The following is a 22355-nucleotide window of genomic DNA, read 5'->3' as shown; positions in this document are numbered from 1 at the left end:
ATGCTGGTCTGAGAGCTGCGGATAGGAAAGCATTACAGAGGGTGGTGAGCACAGCACAAGACATCGTGGGCTGTCCCCTGACACCACTGGATGACCTCACCAGGGCCCGCTGCCTTGGAAGAGTGAGGAAAATCCTCAGGGATGACTCACACCCTGGACGGTATCTCTTTACTCTCCAACCATCGGGTAGGAGATATAGGAGTATAGCCAGCCGTACCAACAGGCTGAAAAACAGCTTCTATCCGTGGGCTGTTAGGCTTTTGAACGGGAAATAACTTTTATAAACTTTATGCAGAATTGACTTGCGAGGCCGGTGTGTGGTGCAATCAGTTCACGTGGTGTAATAAGATGGAGGTTTGTTGTCACTGTGAGTTGCGGGGTGGGAGCACGAAGGGAGGCTCAGCTAATTTCAATGTACACATGGTTGTACTTTGACAATAAAGGTTCATTCATTCAACTCCCAGAATTCCCCAGCCCGTAGTCTACCCATCTTCAAGGGGCCAAGGTTGAGAAACAATGCATTGGGATGACTCAGCATAGCAGTAGGGGTCTGTGGTGGTCTCTGAGATTGTTTTCTTGCAGACATTTCAATTAGCCAACTAAGTAACATCATCAGTGCTAGGCTGAAAGGGAAAATCACTAGTATAAACGAAGAGCAAACCCTTCTAGCTAGCACGGACAAGGTTCTCTAAAAAAGGTAAAGGTTCCCCCGCACATGCGTGCTAGTCGTTTCCGACTCTAGGGGCCGGTGCTCATCTCCGTTTCAAAGCCGAAGAGCCAGCGCTTGTCCCAGGACGTCTCCGTGGTCATGTGGCCGGCATGACTGGACGCCAAAGGCGCACGGAATGCTGTTACCTTCCCACCGGAGTGGTCCCTATTTTTCTACTTGCATTTTTACGTGCTTTCGAACTGCTAGGTTGGCAGAAGCTGGGACGAGTAACAGGCGCTCACTCTGCTACGCGGCACTTGGGATTCGACCTGCCAAACTGCCGACCTTCCGATCGACAAGCTCAGCGTCCTAACCCACTGAGCCACCGCGTCCCTTTAAGGTTCTCTAGTCAGGTAATAAAACATCTGCAAGAAAACCACCAAGCTCAGAGACCACCAAGGACCCCACAGTCCTTCCTCCTTCTCCTCCATACAAATTACCCTTCTAGCACTGATGTTATCTAGTGAAGTAATGAAACATCTGCCCAAACACCACCAAGCTCAGAGGGCACCTATGATCCCACAGTTCAGACCTGAGATGCGACTGGGGATTCCCTTGATAACGGTGCCCAAAAGGTCGTAAAATGGGGCAGGACTCACTTAACCTTGCTTGGCAACGGGAACGTTGGGCTCAACTATGTTCATAAGCCACCGACTGCCTGTAGGGTCCAGAAGGTAGGAAAGCCGTTTCTCTGTGTGAAAAGAGGCCCTTCATTGCAACTTCCTCCAAACTACAATTCCCAGCATCCTTTGGAGGACCTTGCAACGGGCGGGGGGCAGGGGTCTGCTTGTTCTGAATCCCAGAAATGTCAGCTCTGACCCTCTTAAGCACAGCCGAAAAAAGGTAAGGGCGCTTCCCCATCGTACCCCAAGCACAGGGCGTGGTTACCTGCTTGGACATGGAATCAATGAGTCGTACGTAGAGATCTTGCTCGGTTCGAAGCCCTGTGGAAAAAGCAAAGTTTGGAGAATGTTCAGAACAGGCTGGGGAATTCTGGGAGTTAGGAGCCCACCTCTCTTCAAGTTGCCAAGATTGAGAACCACAGCATAGGAGCTCAATATAACCATCCCTTGTTTTTTTACGCTCACAAGATTATTAAGTTGCCTCGTAGAGTCTCCACAATGTTTAACCATCTGTCTCCCTAGCCTGGGTCTATAGTACCAGGAGTAGGCCGCCTTGGCTCTTTTATGACTTGTGGACTTCAACTCCCAGAATTCCTCAGCTAGCATGGGGGAACTATGGCTCCCTTCATGACTTGTACACTTCAACTCCCAGAATTCCTCAGCCAGCATGGCTCAGCTTGGAAACCTCTCCCTTTCCCCTCAGCATAGCTGACTCAGGAATTCTGGGAGTTGAAGTCCACGAGTCATAAAGCGGCCTAGGCCTAGGCCAGGGGTAGGCAACCTTGGCTCTTTTATGACTCGAGGACTTGCAACTCCCAGAATTCCTGACCCAGCGTGGGGGAACTATGGCCCCCTTCATGACTCGTGGACTTCAACTCCCAGAATTCCTCAGCCAGCCACACTGAGGGGAAAGGGAGAGGTTTCCAAGCTGAGCCAGGCTGGCTCAGGAATTCTGGGAGTTGAAGTCCACAAGTCATAAAGCAGCCTAGGCCAGGGGTAGACAGGCTTGGCTCTTTTATGACTCGTGGACTTCAACTCCCAGAATTCCTGAGCCAGCATGGCTCAGTTTGGAAACCTCTCCCTTTCCCCTCAGCATAGCTGACTCAGGAATTCTGGGAGTTGAAGTCCACGAGTCATAAAAGAGCCCAGGTTGCCTACCCGTGTGATTCAAACTTAGCCACTCTTTCACAAGGCAGGAACGGTTTCTTACAAATGCTTTAGACCGGCTTTGCTTCCAATTTGCAAGAAGCCCAGAGTGTGGTTAAAAGAGGAGACTCCAAATGCAGACCTCCGAGTTGGGGTGAGGTGTGTGTGTGTGTGTGTGTGTGTGTGTGTGTGTGAGGTGGGGGGTTTGTCCTCTCCTCATCTGCTTGCAAACATACCTTGCAAGCTTCTGAAGCCTGAAGCCTCTCTTGTCTAGTCAACTGCAGGTGAAGGCTCAACCCAAAAGTTGCGTGAGCCAACGTATCTCAGCAGCTTCCGCCTTCACCAAAGGCAGCAGGGCTTCACCGCAGCCCCGGTTGTTGGGGGTCCTTACCGTTACTGTACAGCAGCTGCAGCCGATAGTGAATGCCGTTGTTGGTTTTCTCCCCGTTCTGCTCCTGTCAGGAGGAATGGAAAGAAAAAAAAGGCGCACGGTGGAGATTTTTCAACCTGGTGTTCCTCCAAGGCACGTTCCACCAGGAATGGCGGGCAAGTGGGAGACACGTTTCTTTGGAGTTACAACAAAGTGGAAAGGGAGTGGATAAACTGGGATTGCCTCTTGCTTTCTGAGTCTCGGGGAAATCCCCGATCTTCCTTAGGTCAAGATAGGGAGTTTAGGAAGGAGAGGCAGAGAAGCCAACCGTCTGAAAGTGCATCTTGCTGAAATTATCCTGGGGTGCAACCATCCCTCTTTTCTGCCTTGACATCCTGTCCAGATTGACTCATTCCTCAGCCCCCTCCTCTCTTTCTCTTTCTGTCTCTCTTTCCCTCCCTTTTTCTCTTTTTTCTTTTCCTTTCCTTCCTTCCTTCCTTCCTTCCTTCCTTCCTTCCTTCCCTCCCTCCCTCCTTCCTCTTTCTTTCTTTCTCTTTCTTTCTTTCTTTCTTTCTTTCTTTCTTTCTTTCTTTCTTTCTTTCTTTCTTTCTTTCTTTCTTTTTCTTCCTTCCTTCCTTCCTTCCTTCCTTCCTTCCTTCCTTCCTTCCTTCCTTCCTTTCTTTCTTTCTTTCTTTCTTTCTTTCTTTCTTTCTCTCTCTCTCTCTCTCTCTTTCTTTCTTTCTTTCTTTCTTTCTTTCTTTCTTTCTTTCTTTCTTTCTTTCTCCTTCTCCCTCTGTTTGCATGTGTGTGTGTGTGAAAATCTAGATGGCACCCCCCCCCCCAACTACACACTCAGTGCCCAATACACATCACCCTTATTAGATCAGGGTCTTTGCCCAAACACTACCCTTTAATTGTAGTATGGAAAATTAGATTTCTAGCGTGGATTGGACATATCGTAGTCAACCAGTTTTAAGGAGCCATTCACACTGCGCTAAGCAGGTAACTTGACAAGGTGGGCAGAGAAAAGGGCCGTTTTAATCTAAGAGAATTTATCGAGGTTTGTTTCTACTTGGAAATTGTTTCTGGACTTTTTGCCAGAAACTGGGGGGGAAAAATGGAAAGCTGGATTTTGATGATTAAAATGGTTTTGTTATTATAGGAACGACCTGAAACACTGTGGAGTGTAAAGCAAAATGTTGAGGTTGTGGGGATTTTTTTGTATTTTACTGCACTGAAAAAGGTCAGGAGCCACCCCTTGCACTTTCTTTGGTTTTCTAACATTTGGGTTTATTTGTATTTATATCTTGGAAGGACACCTGATAAAATTTATTAAAAGGATTAACCTGGTGGTTTTAGGTGAAGGCTTAATAAGAGGGATTTCCCTTCTCTTTTTCAAAGATAGATATTGTTCATAATGCCATAAGTTACAAGGATATGTTGCAGCAAATTTCCCTTGATGCTATTTTAGATTCTTGGGTGTTTCCACTTGCCACTTAATCCTGGTTCTTTTCTTTCTTTTATCTGCTGTGTCTCCTGCGGATTATGTTTTTTTCCCCCCTACAAATGTTCAATAACAAAATAAATCTGTGAATGACAAAGGCGCTCAAGGAGCCATCGAGGATATTTTCAATATTACTCCAGCAACCGTCTAGCTCTGCTGGATTCTGATGGCTGCAGGGGAGGGGAAAAAATATATCAAAATAACTGCAACTGGAAAGCTTTGGGGATATTCTACCCTGACTATTTCCTCTGCGCCTGTGTGCGTTTGGGGAGAGGTTTGAAAGAACCACATATGAGTTTGGACCTTACTCTGTCCTTCTCCACGAAGTCGATGAAAGAGGTCCTCTCGATCTCCACTGGCTGTCCGTGACGGTCATATATGGCAAGCACAAAGTGGAAAAAGTTGGATTTCCTGAGGTTGGATGGGGGCTGTTTTTCAAAGTGGGCCCGAGCCAGCCCAATGCCACTGGGAGGGAGAGAAAGGAGAAGGGGGTCTTTAAGTGGCTGTAATCCCAAACGTTTTCAGGGGCTGAGCTCAGCCTCCCTTTGAAGGCCAAAAAGCAGAATAACAAATAACAGAAAACAGCGTTAACAGAATAGCAGAATAACAGAGGAGTAACAATAACAGATTAACAGAGTAACAGAATAGCAGAATAGTAGAATAACAGAATAACCAATTAGCAGAGTAACAGAATAGCAGAATAGTAGAGTAACAGAATAACCGATTAGCAGAGTAACAGAATAGCAGAATAGTAGAGTAACAGAATAACAGATTAGCAGAGTAACAGAATAGCAGAATAGTAGAATAACAGAATTAACAGATTAGCAGAGTAACAGAACAGCAGAATAGTAGAGTAACAGAATAACAGATTAGCTGAGTAACAGAATAGCAGAATAGTAGAGTAACAGAATAACAGATTAGCAGAGTAACAGAATAGCAGAATAGTAGAGTAACAGAATAACAGATTAGCAGAGTAACAGAATAGCAGAATAGTAGAGTAACAGAATAACAGATTAGCAGAGTAACAGAATAGCAGAATAGTAGAGTAACAGAATAACCAATTAGCAGAGTAACAGAATAGCAGAGTAACAGAATAACCGATTAGCAGAGTAACAGAATAACAGATTAGCAGAGTAACAGAATAGCAGAATAGTAGAGTAACAGAATAACAGATTAGCTGAGTAACAGAATAGCAGAATAGTAGAGTAACAGAATAACAGATTAGCAGAGTAACAGAATAGCAGAATAGTAGAGTAACAGAATAACAGATTAGCAGAGTAACAGAATAGCAGAATAGTAGAGTAACAGAATAACAGATTAGCAGAGTAACAGAATAGTAGAGTAACAGAATAACAGATTAGCAGAGTAACAGAATAACAGATTAGCAGAGTAACAGATTAACAGAATAACAGAATAGCAGAATAGTGGAATAGCAGACTAACAGTTGGAAGGGACCTTGGAGGTCTCTTAGTCCAGGGGTCCCCAACACCCAGAACCGGGCCGCACAAACAAGCAAAACCCCATCCGTGAGATGCAGGCAGCACACAAAACCACGCACCCTCCGGTCCTCAGAAAAACCTCTCTCCATGGAACCGGTCCCTGGTGATGCCCAAAAGGTTGAGGACCTCTGTCCTAGTCTATTTTCTTCTACAGGTAGTCCTCGACATACGACCATAATGGAGCTTGTCCATGTTACCCAATCAGGTCATGAAATGTTTGCAAGAAAACAACCAAGCTCAGCGAACAACAAGAACTCCGCAGCTCCAAAGGTTTCACCTTGGAGCTTTGAGAATTTCAATCCAGAACATCTAAAGAACTTCAGGGCAGGAAATTTGTCCCATCGCCCCTTTTTTTCTGCTTTGTGGACAGCCTCCCTCTGAGAGTTCCCAGATAGTCACTTGCAAAAAAAATCCAGTTTTCTTATCTGCACACCACGTTGCATTCTTCTCAACGGCATCCTTTTGGGTGCACAACTTTGTGCCTTCCTTTAGAAGCAGAGGGCAAAATTCACACAACATCTAACAACTGGCCCTGGGAAGTCCAACGAGGAGACGTTCCTCGCGTTCTCCTTCCATGTGAAACTTCATCTACAGGTAGCCCTTGACTTCAACCACAACTGAAGCCAAAATTTGTGTTGGTAAATGTGTTCCCCCCCCCCGTTTTACAGCCTTTCCTGCCACGGTTGTTACATGGATCCCTGCAGTTGTGAAGTTAGTAACATGATTACTAACATGATTAAGTGACTCTGGCTTCCCCATTGACTTTGCTTGTCAGAAATCACAAAAAGGCAGGGGTCTTCAAACTTGGCCCTTTTATGACTTGTGGACTTCGACTCCCAGAATTCCTCAGCCAGGCCTGGCTGAGGAATTCTGGGAGTCGAAGTCCACAAGTCATAAAAGGGCCAAGTTTGAAGACCCCTGCAAAAGGGGATCATGTGATAGTGCAACCGTGATCACACAACCATGGGGAAACTGCACCGGTTGTAAGTGTGAAAAATGGTCATAAGTCAGTGAATTTCCAGCGCCCTTGTAACTTTGAACAGCCACTAAAGGAGCTGTTGAAAGTCCAGAACTATCTACATATTTTTAGGCCTGCCTCTGTATTTGTCAAGTCTGGAACTGCAGATTTTCTGCCAAAAAAAAGCACATTTTGGCGATACAATAATCTCTGCCCTAGCTGGAAAATGCCCACTGTGAGTATTACAATCCAGATAACAAATACTTGAAACTCCTGGGAACTATAACCAACACTTTAGGCACCTGGACGTGTACAGAAAGTGTGTCTGTGTGTGTGTGTGGGGGGGGGGGGAAGCAGGAGTTTCAGCTGCTTTGGAACTTGGAAAAACGAGTAATGTTAGGTACAAAGGAAATTTACTGCACTGGTTTCATTTATTTGGGTAATTAAAGTATAATGCCACTCTGCCAAACCCATCTGTGAGAAATAAGAGGGCTGGAGGAAGAAAAATAAAAATAAACGAAGGAGAAAATTTAGGAGATTAAAGGAAACCTGAAAGAGACAAGAAACAGCTGTCTGGATTGATCCAAAACCCAATTAGGGCCTGATACAGGTAATCCTCAACTTACGACAATTGAGCCCAACATTTATGTTGCTAAGTGACTGTTGCCCCATTTTACAACTTTTCTTGCAACAGTTGTTAAGTGAATCATTGTGTTTGTTACGTTGGTAACACGGTTGTTAAATGAATCTGGCTTCCCCCTTGACCTGACCTGCCTTGACCTGCCTTGGTAAGGCAGCACCTGGAATACAGTGTCCAGTTTTGGTCACCACCATGTAAAAAAAGATGTTGAACCTCTGGAAAGAGTGCAGAGAAGAGCAACAAAGATGATCAGGGGACTGGAGGCTAAAAGATATAAGGAACGGTTGCTGGAATTGGGTATGCCTAGTTTAATGAAGAGAAGGACGAGGGGTGACAGGGTAGCAGCCTTCCAGTATCTCAGGGGCTGCCCCAAAGAAGAGACAGTCAAGCTATTCTCCAAAGCACCAGAAGGCAGGACAAGAAACAACGGATGGAAACTGATCAAGGAGAGAAGCAACCTAGAATTAAGGAGAAACTTCCTGACAGTGAGGACAATTAACCAGTGGAACCACCTGCCTCAAGAAGCTGTGAATGCTCCAACACTGGAGGTTTCCAAGAAGAGATTGGACAACCATTAGTCTGGAATGGTATAGGGTTTCCTGCCTGAGCAGGGGGTTGAACTAGATGACCTCCAAGGTCCCTTCCAACATTATTATTATTATTGATCATCGCACAGTCAGCCAGATGTTCAGACTGGATTTGCCATTTTTGTCTACCTATCAAGTCCTTACCAAGGACCAGGGATAGGCAGATGTGGATATTTGATGGTATTACACATATCGTTGCAGGATGTAAGCAGTTCCTATTTATTATTATTATTTATTATTATTATTATTATTATTATTATTATTATTATTATTATTATTATTATTATTATTATTATTATTTGTAGATTATTCAAAGGAATTTTGAAGGCAGAAGGGAAAATGTGTGAAATCTCCAGCTGTCAACCTCAAGAATTTTAAGATGGGTGGACAACTTCCAAAGTCAGTGCTAAGAAGGGAGGGTGAGGTACCACTGATGATGTTACCTAGTTTGGTAATGAGATGTCTGCAAGAAAACAAGCCGGCTCAAAGGGCACCAAGGACCACACAGTTGGTGTTGATTATTGGCAAGGACCTGATAATCACTGACCAAGGAACTACCAAGAACACTCCCGCCATCATTGACGGGGCAAACCACTAGCATATATACAGAGAACAAACCTTACTCCCTTCTAGCACTGATGAAGTTGCCTAATTGCGTAGTAAAATGTCTGCAAGAAAACAAACAAACTCAGAGAGCGCCGAGGAACCCACAGTCCTCCTCCTCCTCTCTGCAAACCCCACTCCCTTCTGGCACTGATGATGTTCCCTAGTTGGGTCATGAAACGTCTGCAAGAAAACCACCCAGCTCAGAGAGCATCAAGGACTCCACAGCTGTCCTTCTCCTCCTCCTCCTCCTCTTCCTCCTCCTCCTCCTCCTCCTCCTCCTCCTCCTCCTCTCATTCCCAAACCCCCCTCCCTTCTAGCTCTGATGATGTTCCCTAGTTGGGTCATGAAACGTCTGCAAGAAAACCACCCAGCTCAGAGAGCATCAAGGACTCCACAGCTGTCCTTCTCCTCCTCCTCCTCCTCTTCCTCCTCCTCTCATTCCCAAACCCCCCTCCCTTCTAGCTCTGATGATGTTCCCTAGTTGGGTCATGAAACATCTGCAAGAAAACCACCCAGCTCAGAGAGCATCAAGGACTCCACAGCTGTCCTTCTCCTCCTCCTCCTCCTCTTCCTCCTCCTCCTCCTCCTCCTCCTCCTCCTCCTCCTCTCATTCCCAAACCCCCCTCCCTTCTAGCTCTGATGATGTTCCCTAGTTGGGTCATGAAACGTCTGCAAGAAAACTACCCAGCTCAGAGAGCATCAAGGACTCCACAGCTCTCCTCCTCCTCCTCCTCCTCCTCCTCCTCCTCTTCCTCCTCCTCCTCCTCCTCCATTTGTCCTCCACCACTGTGCAAAAGTCCACCAAGGTTTTCTCTGGTGTCCAGTTTTGGGGTCGGACTGAGGTCTTCCAGGGGGCTAGAAAGAAATTTTCCAGACCGGATAGTCTCTCCCAGACGTTTGGTCTCTCCAGAAGAGGTCAGGTCCATTCAGAAGGATGTTCCCTTGTAGGAGTTGGTGATGGCCATCAAAACCAACCAAGCCTAGAGTTGTTGGACCCCACAGTCCAACCCTGAACTATGGATATTCTCTTCTATTACTCCAGACCACCTTGCCAGTGGTTGTTCAAACCACAATCACCAAACCCTGAAGCTCAACAGATACCAGTCATGGGAACCAACCTCATTATATTGACGGGAGACAGTGGATCAGCGAAGAATCATTCAAGACCATCTAAGCCAGGGGTCGGCAACCTTGGCTCTTTTATGACTCGTGGACTTCAACTCCCAGAATTCCTGAGCCAGCATGGCTGGCTCAGGAATTCTGGGAGTTGAAGTCCATGAGTCATAAAAGAGCCAAGGTTGCCTACCCCTGATCTAAGCCATCTTCAGCCCGTGGAATCCAGGAAGCGCATCCTGTAACCACCAAATGGATGGCAACCTTAAAAAGCCCCTTTGAGTTGCAACGGTCCAAGAACCAACTGCGCCGACTTCACCACCAATTCCTGTGCCAAAAACACTTAAGAGCGGAAATAGGGGCCTTCGAGGTCTTCTAGTCCAGCCCCCTGCTCAAGCAGGAGAACCTCCTAAACCATCTCACTTGCCAAAGATCAAACCCCATATTCTTTTTTCAGTCCAAACCGAGCTGCAGAGGTAGAGGCAGTTATGAAAATGTATTCAAATTAAGTCAATCAGTTAAAAGGGTGATGATTAATCAACCAGGAATTCTTCCCCTGGCCCTCATTTTTATGCATTAAGGTATTCTGCACTTTGATATGAACTGAAAATTGCTTTTCATTCTTTTTTTTGGGGGGGAAACTACCCAAACTTCCAGATACGCATTTCAGAATGACAGAATAATAACAGAATAGCAATAACAGAGTTGGATGGGACCTTGGAGGTCATCTAGTCCAACCCCCTGCTCAAGCAGGAAGCCCTATACAATTTCAAACAAATGGTTGTTGCTAAGATATTTTAATTTAGTAGCTGGAAGAGTCGAGATACAATGAGGCAGAATACACAGTTGTAGTTGATTGGTTGGAGACAGAGAGAGAGGTGGCTCCTGCATGAGGCAATCTGTTCTGTGATTGGCTGCTGTGGGTAAAAGGGGGTGTTTCCGCGTTTCCCGCCTTTTTCTTTGTGTGTGCTCTGCGATTTACCTCATGATGATGTTCCTGTGTTGATTTTACCTCATGATGCTCCCGTTGGCCTGACTTGACTGATATAAATAAAGATGTTAAATATATTCATTTATAGAAAACTACAAGTTCATGTCAGCGTCTATGCCTGACTTCATTTGGACAGCTGCTGTGCAATTCCCTGACAGCTGTTCAGTCTCTTTTTGAAAAACTCCAGGGTTGGAGCAACCCACAAACTTGTTCCACTAGTTAATTGTTCTCAATGTCAGGAAATTTCTCCTTAATTCCAGATTGTTTCTCTCCTTGATTAGTTTCCATCTGTTGCTTCTTTTCTTGCCTTCAGGTGCTTTGGAGAACACAAGGTGAAGGCTTATTCAAGAAAATAGAAAACTGGGTTGGAAGGGACCATGGAGGTCACCTAGTCCAACCCCCTGCACAAGCAGAATACCCTATACCATTCCAGAAAAATGATTGTCCAATCTCTTCTTAAAAACCTTCAGTGATGGAGCACCCACAACTTCTGGAGGGAAGCCATTCCACTGGTTAATTATTCTCACTGTCAGGAAATAACAGAACAACAGAGTTGGAAGGGACCATGGAGGTCATCTAGTCCAACCCCCTGCTCAGGCAGGAGACCCTATTCCATTCCAAGCAAATGGTTGTCCAATCTCTTCTTAAAAACCTCCAATGATGGAGCACCCACAACTTCTGGAGGGAAGCCTTTCCACTGGTTAATTGTTCTCACTTTCAGGAAATATCTCCTTAATTCCAGGTTGCTTCTCTCTAATAAACTAATAGTTTCCATTAATTGCTTCTTGCCCTGCTTTGGAGAACAGACTGACACCCCCTCTTCTTTGTGGCAGCCCCTTAAATGTTGGAAGACTGCTATCCTGTCCCCCCCTAGTCCTTCTTTTCATTAAACTAGACCAGGGGTAAGCAATCTTGGCTCTTTTATGATTCGTGGACTTCAACTCCCAGAATTCCTGAGCCAGCTATGCTGGCTCAGGAATTCTGGGAGTTGAAGTCCACGAGTCATAAAAGAGCCGAGGTTGCCTACCCCTGAAGTAGACCTACCCAGTTCCTGCAACCATTCTTCATATTCTCCATCCCCCTAATCATGTTTGTTGCTCTAAAAATCTTCTTTATATCACAGCGACCAAAACTGGATGTAATACAGGTAGTCCTCGATTTACAACAGTTCATTTAGTGACTGTTCAATGGCAGGGGAAAATGTGACTCATGACCATCTTTCACACTCATGACCATCGCAGCATTCCCCCATTGTCACATGATCAAAATTCAGATGCTGGGCGACTGGTTCCTATTTATGACGGTCGCAGTGTCTCAGGGTCACGTGATCCCCCTTTTGCAACCTTCGGAGAAGCCAAGTCAATGGGAGAGCCCAATTCACTTGACCACTGCAATGATTCATTTAACAACGGTGGCAAGAAAGGTCGTAAAATGGGCCAAAACTCACTTAACCAATGTCTCGCTTAGAAACAAACATTTGGGGCTCACCCTGTAGTCGTAAGTCGAGGATTAGCTGTATTCCAAATGGGGCATTTCAGCTTCCCTGTAAGACTTCTTGAACAGTTCTCAAAAATAAATTGCTTTAAAGATAATAAATTGCTGATCTATTAGGGAGGCTGATTTTTTCCTCTCTTTCTGTCCTCCCTGATCGGGGCCAGGAAGAGCTGGTTTGGCCTTTCAATCCAGAAAAGGAAGAATAATCAGAGAAAACAGAGAGAGGACCGTCTTTTTTTCTTTAAAAATGCAAAACAAGGGTTCTCCCCAATTTGCAACGCAGACACAAAAGTGAGGCAAACTCCCTCTTTCACGGTGCAATTCCCTAAGGAAATAACTTTTCCGTCCACTGTTTTCTCCAAGATCTGTTTAGCTAAGAAACGAGAATCCAGAGAGAGAAAGAAGGAAAGTACGGTGGTAGCGGTGGAGGCAATGCAGGTAGTCCTCGACTTACGAGCACAATCGAGGCCGAAATTTCTGCTGCTAAACGAGACAGTCGTTCAGTGAATTTTGCCCCATTTCTTGCCACAGTTGTTAAGCAAATCACTGAAGTAACAACGTTGTTAGTGCAAATGGAACCAACTTCCCACGGAACTCAGGACTGCCCCCGACCTTCGCTCATTTCGCCGGGACTTGAAAACCTGGTTCTTCGAGCTGTTTGGCCCAGACTGAGGGGTTTTAATTTAATTTAATTTAATTGGGTTTTAGTTTAATTTCAGGGACTGTAATTTAATTAATAGTTTTAATTGATTTTAATTTTGTATGCTATGTATTTTAATTTTCCCTGTAAACCGCCCTGAGTCCTACGGGAATAGGGCGGTATATAAATTTAAATAATAAATAATAAATAAATAAATAAATCTGGCTTCCCCATTGACTTTGCTTGCAAAAGGGGATTCCCGGGACCTAGGGACCTTGCAGCCGTCATAAACATGAGTCAGTTGCCATGTGTCTGAATTTCAACCACACGACCACACTTGTGAGCGTGCAAAACAGACATCAGTCACTTTCTTCAGGGCCGTTATAACTTTGAATGGTCACTAAATGAGCTGTTGTTAAGTTTATCTGCAGACGTTGGGCTTAACATTTAAACAAAAAAAGCATTTAAACTTTTGTGCCTGGAGATCGCCGTGAAGCCTTACACACTGGACGAAAAACTTGACCAAGTGAATCATAGTTTGTTGAATGTTGGACGGGGGCCTGGTTGGTGATCAGCCAAACCAAGCAAATGGTTATCGTGGTTACACGTGTTGGCCCATCTCTTTTTGTAGCTGGGCTGACCCACAACAGGGTTTCTCCATCTCAGCAGCTTTAAGCTGGGTGACTTCAACTCCTGGGAGTTGAAGTCACCCAGCTTAAAGCTGCTGAGATGGAGAAGCACGGATCTAAGATAGGCTTGCGTGCTACAAGTAGTCCTTGACGTACGGCCACAACTGAGGCCAACATTTACATTGTTAAGTGAGACGTTGGTTAAGTGAGTCTTGCCTCGTTTTACGACCTTCCTTGCCACCGTTCTGAAGTGAACCGCTGCAGTTGTTACGTTAGTAACACGGTTGTCAAAGGAATCTGGCTTTCCCCATTGACTTTGCTTGTCAGAAGGTCACAAAAGGGGATCACCTGGGCCCTGGGACGCTGCGACCGCCGTAAGTATGAATCAGTTGCCAAGCCTCTGAATTTCGATCAGGTGGCCCGTGGGGATGCTTCAAAGGTCATAACTGAAAAACAGCCAGAAGTCAACCCTTCTTAGTGCTGTGGCAGTGTGCTTCGAGCGGTCATTAAGCGAACTGTTGCAAGTTGAGGACTATCTGTATTTGAAAGGTTTGGTCAATATTGCACAGAGAAGTTTCAGAATGTTAATGAATGAAGAGAAGGGGACCAGAAGTGAATTGACACGTTGGGTATGTGCCAAATGTCTACGAAAATAACCAAGCTCAGAGAGTAACAAGGACCCACAGTCCTCCTCCTCCTCCTCCTCTATGCAAACCCCTCTCCTTCTAGCACTAATGATGTTAGCTAGTAGGGCAATGAAACATCTGCAAGAAAACCACCCAGCTGAGAGAAGAGCAAGTTTTTATGTGTCCCTGTTCACAGTTTGAGGAGTAGTGATGAATCACCTCTCAATTTCCCCTGGAATACCTAATTCTAGGGCCAGTGTGTGTTCTCCTAAGGAAGAAGACTTAGGAACCATTTCCTCCTAAAACAAGTAGGAATTACAAGGAAACTAATAACGGGGCAGGTCTCCTCAGAGAAAAGAAACTGATTTTGCTAACTGATTAGAACAGCCGTTTGCGGTGCTGGTCATCCTGGACAGAAACTATCACGGAGGACCCTAAAAAGGCAGCTTCTCCCATCACACAGCACAACCACCCTGATCCAGCTTTCCCCAGCTTTTGCCTGACTACAAGTCCCATGATTCCAAGCCACTGCGTTGGCAGGGGATGATAGAATTATTGGTTTGATCCAGGCAGGAGATCTCGTATTACGGAAAACGGAAGCCATCCTGAACTGGGTGCTTCCAATTTAATTCCAACCAGTTGCAGAAATATTCCTTCCTTCCTTCCTCCCTCCCTCCCTCCCTCCCAATTCCTTCCTTCCTTCCTTCCTTTCCTTCCTCCCTCCCAATTCCTTCCTCCCTCCCTCCCAATTCCTTCCTTCCTTCCTCCCTCCCTCCCTTCCTCCCTCCCAATTCCTTCCTTCCTTCCGATTCCTTCCTTCCTCCCTCCCAATTCCTTCCTTCCTTCCTTCCTTCCTTCCTTCCTTCCTTCCTTCCTTCCTTCCTTCCTTCCTTCCTTCCTTCCTTCCTTTCTTCCTCCCTCCCTCCCTCCCTCCCAATTCCTTCCTTCCTTCCTCCCGATTCCTTCCTTCCTTCCTCCCTCCCTCCCAATTCCTTCCTTCCTTCCTTCCTCCCTCCCAATTCCTTCCTTCCTTCCTCCCAATTCCTTCCTTCCTCCCTCCCTCCCTCCCTCCCAATTCCTTCCTTCCTCCCTTCCTCCCTCCCTTCCTCCCTCCCAATTCCTTCCTTCCTTCCTCCCAATTCCTTCCTTCCTTCCTTCCTTCCTTCCTTCCTTCCTTCCTTCCTTCCTTCCTTCCTTCCTTCCTTCCTTCCTTCCTCCTTCCCAATTCCTTCCTTCCTCCCTCCCTCCCAATTCCTGCCTTCCTTCCTCCCGATTCCTTCCTTCCTTCCTCCCTCCCTCCCTCCCTCCCTCCCAATTCCTTCCTTCCTTCCTTCCTTCCTTCCTTCCTTCCTTCCTTCCTTCCTTCCTTCCTTCCTTCCTTCCTTCCTCATTCAATCACACACTTCATTCGTTCACTCACTTATTCCTTCCTTCCTTCCTCTTCCTTCATTCACTCACTTCTTCCATCCATTCATTCACTGATTCATTCATTCATTTTCTATAGCCGCCCATCTCAGTTAATGACTTTGTGCAGCTTTGCAATTCAAAAGAAATAAGATTACGGGTAAAAACTTTTTAAAACATTTAAAAGCAGTAAAAACAATAGAAAAACATCCCAAGTAAATATACACAGGAGCGGCGATCCAGGTAGTCCTTGACTTAAAATAGTGGCTATTCGAAGTTACAACGGCGCTGAAAAAAAACACTTATGACATTTTCACACTTACGACCATGGCAGCAGCACACACCCGCCCAGGGTCACATGATCACAGTTCCGATGTTTGGCAAATGACTTGTATTTATGACAGTTGCAATGTCCCGGGGATTACGTGATCCCCTTTTCCCACCTTCTGATGAGCCAAGTCAAGGGGGATTCACTTAACGACCGTCTTACTCACTTAACAAATGCAGCGATTCATTTAACAAGGGTGGCGAGGAAGATTGCAAAATGGGACAAAACTCACTTGACCAGATAAATCGAGGACTCTCTGTTTTGCAGGATAATCCTCCTTCCCCCAGTTCCCCAATTAGTGAGTGCTGGATTATTTATCAGAAAATCTGCAATTCTGGATAAAATCATTATTGAGACAGAGAGACCCACGCTTAGTGCAAGACTCTGGAGTTGCAACGAAGATTGCGGTAGCTCTTCCTTTGATTAAGCAAATGCGTAAATAAAATAAATGACTGGTGCATCATCCTTTGCACATCATCATCATCGTCATTTTAGCCACTGCCCACCCACAGCAGAATGAAGGCTTCCTCCTCATGTTTCCAACCAACATGATCCTAAGCTTTCGTTTCCCAATTGGGCCCTTGCTTTGCACTTACTCTCTTTAAAGTAACGTAATAACAGAGTTGGGAGGGACCTTGGAGGTCTTCTAGTCCAACCCCCTGTTCAAGCAGGAGGCCCTCTGCACAAATGGCTGTCCAGTCTCTTCTTCAAAACCTCCAGTGATGGAGCACCCACAACTTCTGGTGGCAAGATGTTCCACTGGTTAATTGTCCTCACTGTCAGGGAGTTTCTCCTTAATTCCAGGTTGCTTCTCTCCTTGATGGGTTTCCATCCGTTGCTCCTTGTCCTGCCTTCCGGTGCTTTGGAGAATAAGTTGACCCCCCTCCCCTTCTTTGTGGCAGCCCCCAAATATTGGAAGTGCTATCGTGTCACCCCGAGTCCTGATACAGAATAACAGAGTTGGAAGGGACCTTGGAGGCCATCTAGTCCAACCCCCCCCTGCTCTAGCAGGCTGCCCTCTAACATTCCAGACAAGTGGCTGTCCAGTCTCTTCTTGAAAACCTCCAGTGATGCAGGAGCCACAACTTTCGAGGCAAGTCTTTCTACTGATAAGATTGTTCTGTCAGGAAATTCCTTCTTACTTCTAGGTTGCTTCTCTCCTTGAGTTGTTCCTACCCGTTGCAAAACCACTTTCAGGGACTGGTGGGTTACCTTCACGTTGTCTGTCTGTCTGTCTGTCTCTCTCAGTTTTCTACTACTGCTGACTTTTTTTTTTCAAAAGACGATACTGGAGACAGCCCTAAAGCCAACAGCCCAACGACACTTTCAGCTGTGATCCTCGTGTGCGACAACGGGGGATTGGGTTTCTTGCTTACTGTCACCTGCTGATCCCTCGGGAGTTGCAGGCAGACGGTCTTAATTCCAGTTTCCTGTTCTGATTTTTCCTCTCCCCCACCTCTCATTCTGCTTGTCTGCCCCACCCCGCTCAGATATCGTACTTCAGTTTGTTCCAGAAATCAAATGCTAACCAGATTTCTTTGGATGCTGCCTCTGGAAGCCCAGAGTTGAATAGAATAGACAGAATTAACAGAGTCGGAATAATATAACAACAACAATAATAATAATAATAAAGTTGGAAGGGACCTTGGCGGTCCTCTAGTCCAACCCCCTGCTCAGGCAGGAAACCCTATCCCATTTCAGACCAATGGCTGTCCAGTCTCTTCTTAAAAACCTCCAGTGTTGGAACATTCACAGCTTCTGGAGGCAGGTGGTTCCACTGGCTAATTGTCCTCACTGTCAGGAAGTTCTAGGTTGCTTCTCTCCTTGACTAATTTCCATCCGTTGCTTCTTGTCCTGCCTTCAGGTGCTTTGGAGAAGAGCTTGACTTCCTCTTCTTTGGGGCAGCCCCTGAGATACTGGAAGACTGCTATCCTGTCACCCCTCGCCCTTCTCTTCATTATACTAGACATACCCAATTCTAGCAACCGTTCTTTGTATGTTTTAGCCTGCAGACCTCTAATCATCTTTGTGGCTCTTCTCTGCACTCTTTCTAGAGTCTCGACATCTTTTTTACATCGTGGTGACCAAAACTGGATGCCGGATTCCAAGTGTGGCCTTACCGAGGCCTTGTAAAGTGGTATTAACGTTTCATGTGATCTCGATTCTACCCCTCTGTTAATGCAGACTAGATGTGTGTTAACCCAGTGATTCTTTGTGTATCTCTGAAAAGTGAAGCAATTGATGCAGAACGCAGCTGCGTGGGTAGTGTACGTACTCCTCCCACGATCACGGGGACGCTTGCAGCAGCCGTAAGTGCTTAAAACGGGTAATAAGTTGCCTTTTTGGGTGCCGTTGTAACTTTGCTCACTAAACCAATTGCTGTAAGTCCAGGACTACCTTAGGTTGTAATTTTGACTGGTCGTAAGTTGGGGATCACCTGCGTATAGACACAGCCCTCTCAAATGTCTGTCGCTAAGCAAGACAGTGGTTAGGCGAGTTTTGCCCCGTTTTTACCATTTATGACCCCGCAACCGTCATAAACCTGAGTCGGCTGCCAAGCGCCTGAATGTCGATCAGGCGACCACGACAGTCGTTAAGTGTGAAAAACAGTCCAGAGTCACTTTTTCAGTGCCCTTTTTTTTTTAAAAAAAAACATCCAACGGTCACTTAATGAATTGTTTTTAAGTCCAGGACTACCTGTACCTCTCCTGCTAGGTATATTTATATTTTGGATGTTTTTACTGTTCCTTTTGCTTTGTGTGTGTGTGTGTGTGCGTGTGTGTGTGAATCTGGTGGAACTGCTCCAAAGGGTATCTCATATGGCACCCGAGGGCCCCCCTCCCCCCCCCGAAAAACAATGTTCTCCCTCTGCTTTGGGATGGCTTAGAGATGTCTTTCCCAGCACCTCCCAGGGGGCCGGACTAGATGACCTCGGGAGGGCCCTTCCATCGCACCATCCCACCGTTCTTTCGCAACTTGCCCCTCCTCCTCCTCCTCCTTTTCCACATGTGCTTGGGGGTGGTGGGGGTGGGGAGGCTGGCTGGCTGGTTGGGGGGCTGACTTGCACCTGACGCCCCCCCCCCATCAAAAGAAAGAAAGAAAGAAAGAAAGAAAAGCTAGCCCTCCGGTGCGTGCAGAGGAGGAAAGGAAAGTATTAAAAGGGGGAAACTTCCTAACTGCAGCTTCCCTTTCCTGCACCTGCATTTAATTCTGCCTCCCTCTCCCCAAAGGCCCCAGGAATGAGGGAGGGGCAGGAGGAGGGGGGGAGAGGCGGCAGATGGGGGGGGGCTCCGCCAGTCCCCGACGCTGGAGAAGCTTCCATCAATTATTCAAAGAAATCAGAGCACTTCCTAGCAAAGCAGGCTGGCTCTTACAGGAAAAGGCACCTCGGTCCGTGCACCGGACCGCCGCCAGGAAGCCGCGGCGAGGAGCATCATAAAACACAAGAAGAAGAAGAAGGAAGAAGGAAGAAGAAGAAGAAGAAGAAGAAGAAGAAGAAGAAGAAGAAGAAGAAGAAGAAGAGAAAGAAGAAGAAGAAGAAGAAGAAGAAGAAGAAGAAGAGAAAGAAGAAGAAGAAGAAGAAGAAGAAGAGAAAGAAGAAGAAGAAGAAGGAAGAAGAAGAAGAAGAAGAAGAGAAAGAAGAAGAAGAGAAAGAAGAAGAAGAAGAAGAGAAAGAAGAAGAAGAAGAAGAAGAAGAGAAAGAAGAAGAAGAAGAGAAAGAAGAAGAAGAAGAAGGAAGAAGAAGAAGAAGAAGAAGAAGAAGAAGAGAAAGAAGAAGAAGAAGAAGAAGAAGAAGAAGAAGAAGAGAAAGAAGAAGAAGAAGGAAGAAGAAGAAGAAGAAGAAGAAGAAGAAGAAGAAGAGAAAGAAGAAGAAGAAGAAGAAGAAGAAGAGAAAGAAGAAGAAGAAGAAGGAAGAAGAAGAAGAAGAAGAAGAAGAAGAAGAGAAAGAAGAAGAAGAGAAAGAAGAAGAAGAAGAAGAAGAAGAGAAAGAAGAAGAAGAGAAAGAAGAAGAAGAAGAAGAAGAAGAGAAAGAAGAAGAAGAAGAAGAAGAAGAAAGAAGAAGAAGAAGAAGAAGAAGAAGAAGAAGAAGAAGAAGAAGAAGAAGAAGAAGAAGAAGAAGAAGAAGAAGAAGAAGAAGAAGAAGAAGAAGAAGAAGAAGAAGAAGAAGAACGGTTGCAGGAATTGGGCTCAGCCAGTCTGGAGAAAAGAAGGACTAGCGGGGACACGATAGCAGCAGCGTTCCAGTATTTGAGGGGCTGCCCCAAAGAAGAGGGAGTCAAGCTCATCTCCAAAGCGCCCAAAGGCAGGACAAGAAGCAACGGAGAGAAGCAACCAGGAATTAAGGAGAAACTTCCTGGCAGTGAGAACAATTAACCAGTGGAACTCCTTGCCTCCAGAAGTGGTGAATGCTCCAACACTGGAGGTTTTTTAAAAAGAGACTGGACAGCCATTTGTCTGAAATGGTATTGGGTCTCCTGCCTGAGCAGGGGGTTGGACTAGATGACCGCCAAGGTCCCTTCCAACCCTATCATGTTCTAAATTTTAGGAATCCAACGTCATGAGTTCAAAGCCTTGTCACCATTGGCTCCACAGAGCACCATTCACTCGCTGCAACAACCAGATCTGAAGGACCACGGGCGACAGGATAGCAGTCTTCCAATATTTGAGGGGCTGCCACAAAGAAGAGGGGTGTGTGTGTGTGTGTGTGTGTGTGTGTGTGTGTCCACCTGTCCTCCAAAGCGCTCGAAGGCAGGACAAGAAGCAACGGATGGAAACTCATCAAGGAGAGAAGCAACCTGGAACTAAGGAGGAACTTCCTAACCGTAAGAACGATCAGCCAGTGGAACTGCTTGCCACCAGAAGTTGTGGCTGCTCCATCACTGAAGGTTTTTAAAAAGAGACTAGACAGCTACAAAGTCTCCTCCGTTAGTAAGGGGCTGGACTAGAAGACCTCCAAGGTCCCTTCAAGTTCTATTCTGATTGGTTAATCTGACAGGACACGCATGCAGAGAGAGAGAGAGAGAGAGAGAGAGAGAGAGAGAGAGAGAGAGAGAGAGAGAGAGAGAGAGAGAGAGAGAGAGAGAGAGAGAGAGAGAGAGTAATCTACCTGGCTTCATTGGGGTGAGTCAGCTTGCAATTTCCCCCAAACCAGCCAGAGGAAGCTGGGGTGGGGGTACGACCACAATTGAGCCCAAGCTTGATGTTGCTAAGCGAGACATTTGTTAAGTGAGTTTTGACCCATTTTACGACCTTTCTTGCCACCGTTGTTAAGTGAAACCCCGCAGTCGTTAAGGTAGTAACACGGTTGTTTAGTGAATCTCGCTTCTCCGTGGACTCTGCTTATCGGAAGGTCACAAAAAGGGATCCCGTGACCCCGAGGCACTGCGACCGTCATAAATACGAGCTCAGTTGTCAAACCTCCGAATGTAAATCAAGTGACTACAAGGATGCTGCAACGGTCGTCCGTGTGAAAAGCCATCTTAAGTCCCCTTTTTCACTGCCGTTGTAACCTCAAATGGTCACTAAACCAATGGTGTAAACTCTGTACTGGATACCTAAAACCATTGGGAATTGACAACAGGAATGGTTCAATTAAAGACCCAAAAGTCTACGTACTAAGTCTTCTGTTGTGACAGAAGGGAACGACCCCTTTTCAACTTCGAACAGCTCGACTTCATAAGTCGAGGACTACCTGTACAGGCACCCCTGCCACAGCTGTCTGGGTGCGAGTGCGAAACACAACCTGCGCTTCCCTTGGGGTTTCCAGGCTCCGAGGCCTCCATTGCCCTGTGGGATATTAAAAAAAAAACAAAAAACCACCCAAAGCCAATGCAAACGCCCATAGAAATGAATCGCCTCTTTTTTTGTGTCCAAAGAAGGCCGAACCCATCATCAACGGCAGGCCCTTTCCATTAGGAGGGGATGGCAAGCCCCTTCAGCTCCTCGCCCCACCAACTCTGTTCGCACAAAACACTCGCGCAAGCATCGACCCACTCGAAGTGCGGGCTTTGCACGAGGCGATGCTTTCCATGAGGAAAAGAGAAACCCATTTTTGTTTTTTTCAAGCCGGCAAAAAAAAAAAAAAAATCCCACCGATTTTAAAAGTCACAGCCGGAGTCTCGGACGATGAGGGGATGACGCGAAACAGCGACCGCTTTGAGCACGATTTGGTGTGAGCCCCGTAAGCGTGGGATCCTTTCTTCACTAGTCCAAAGTTTTGACCCGCAACCCAGGGTGGTCCTCTCAGCCCGGAAATCACCAGCCCCGGTACAGGTTAAGATGGCGGCGCCTGGAATGGCTGCGGCTGCATTGGCTCTTGAAGGCAAATAGTTTTGGGAGGGATATTAAGGGCTAGTATAGGCCACATGATCAGGAAGATTTTAATGTGTTTGAGCAACATGGTGGAACTAAGGTAACACACGACATACGACCGACAATCTTTGCTGGCATGGCGAGTTTCTAGTTGTTTTGGAACTGTTGGTGAGACC

General features: G+C 46.1%; 1 protein-coding gene across 1 annotated transcript in view; it reads right to left on the bottom strand.

Annotated features, from left to right (window-relative positions):
- LOC308670952 (transcription factor COE1-like) overlaps positions 1 to 22355 on the bottom strand; it is a gene marked incomplete at both ends in the record, with an annotated part of 66894 nt that overhangs the window by 33083 nt on the left and 11456 nt on the right. Inside the window, 3 exons of the mRNA XM_081332793.1 lie at positions 1598 to 1653; positions 2870 to 2933; positions 4661 to 4817. Of these exons, the coding sequence (XP_081188919.1) occupies positions 1598 to 1653; positions 2870 to 2933; positions 4661 to 4817 (277 nt within the window). The remainder of the gene's footprint in view (positions 1 to 1597; positions 1654 to 2869; positions 2934 to 4660; positions 4818 to 22355) is intronic.

This window comes from Vipera berus, assembly GCF_964194415.1.
Source record: "Vipera berus genome assembly, chromosome: 7".
Lineage (NCBI taxonomy): Eukaryota > Metazoa > Chordata > Lepidosauria > Squamata > Viperidae > Vipera > Vipera berus.
Note: the sequence above shows the minus strand (reverse complement) of the source record. Positions and strands in the feature narration are given on the sequence as shown.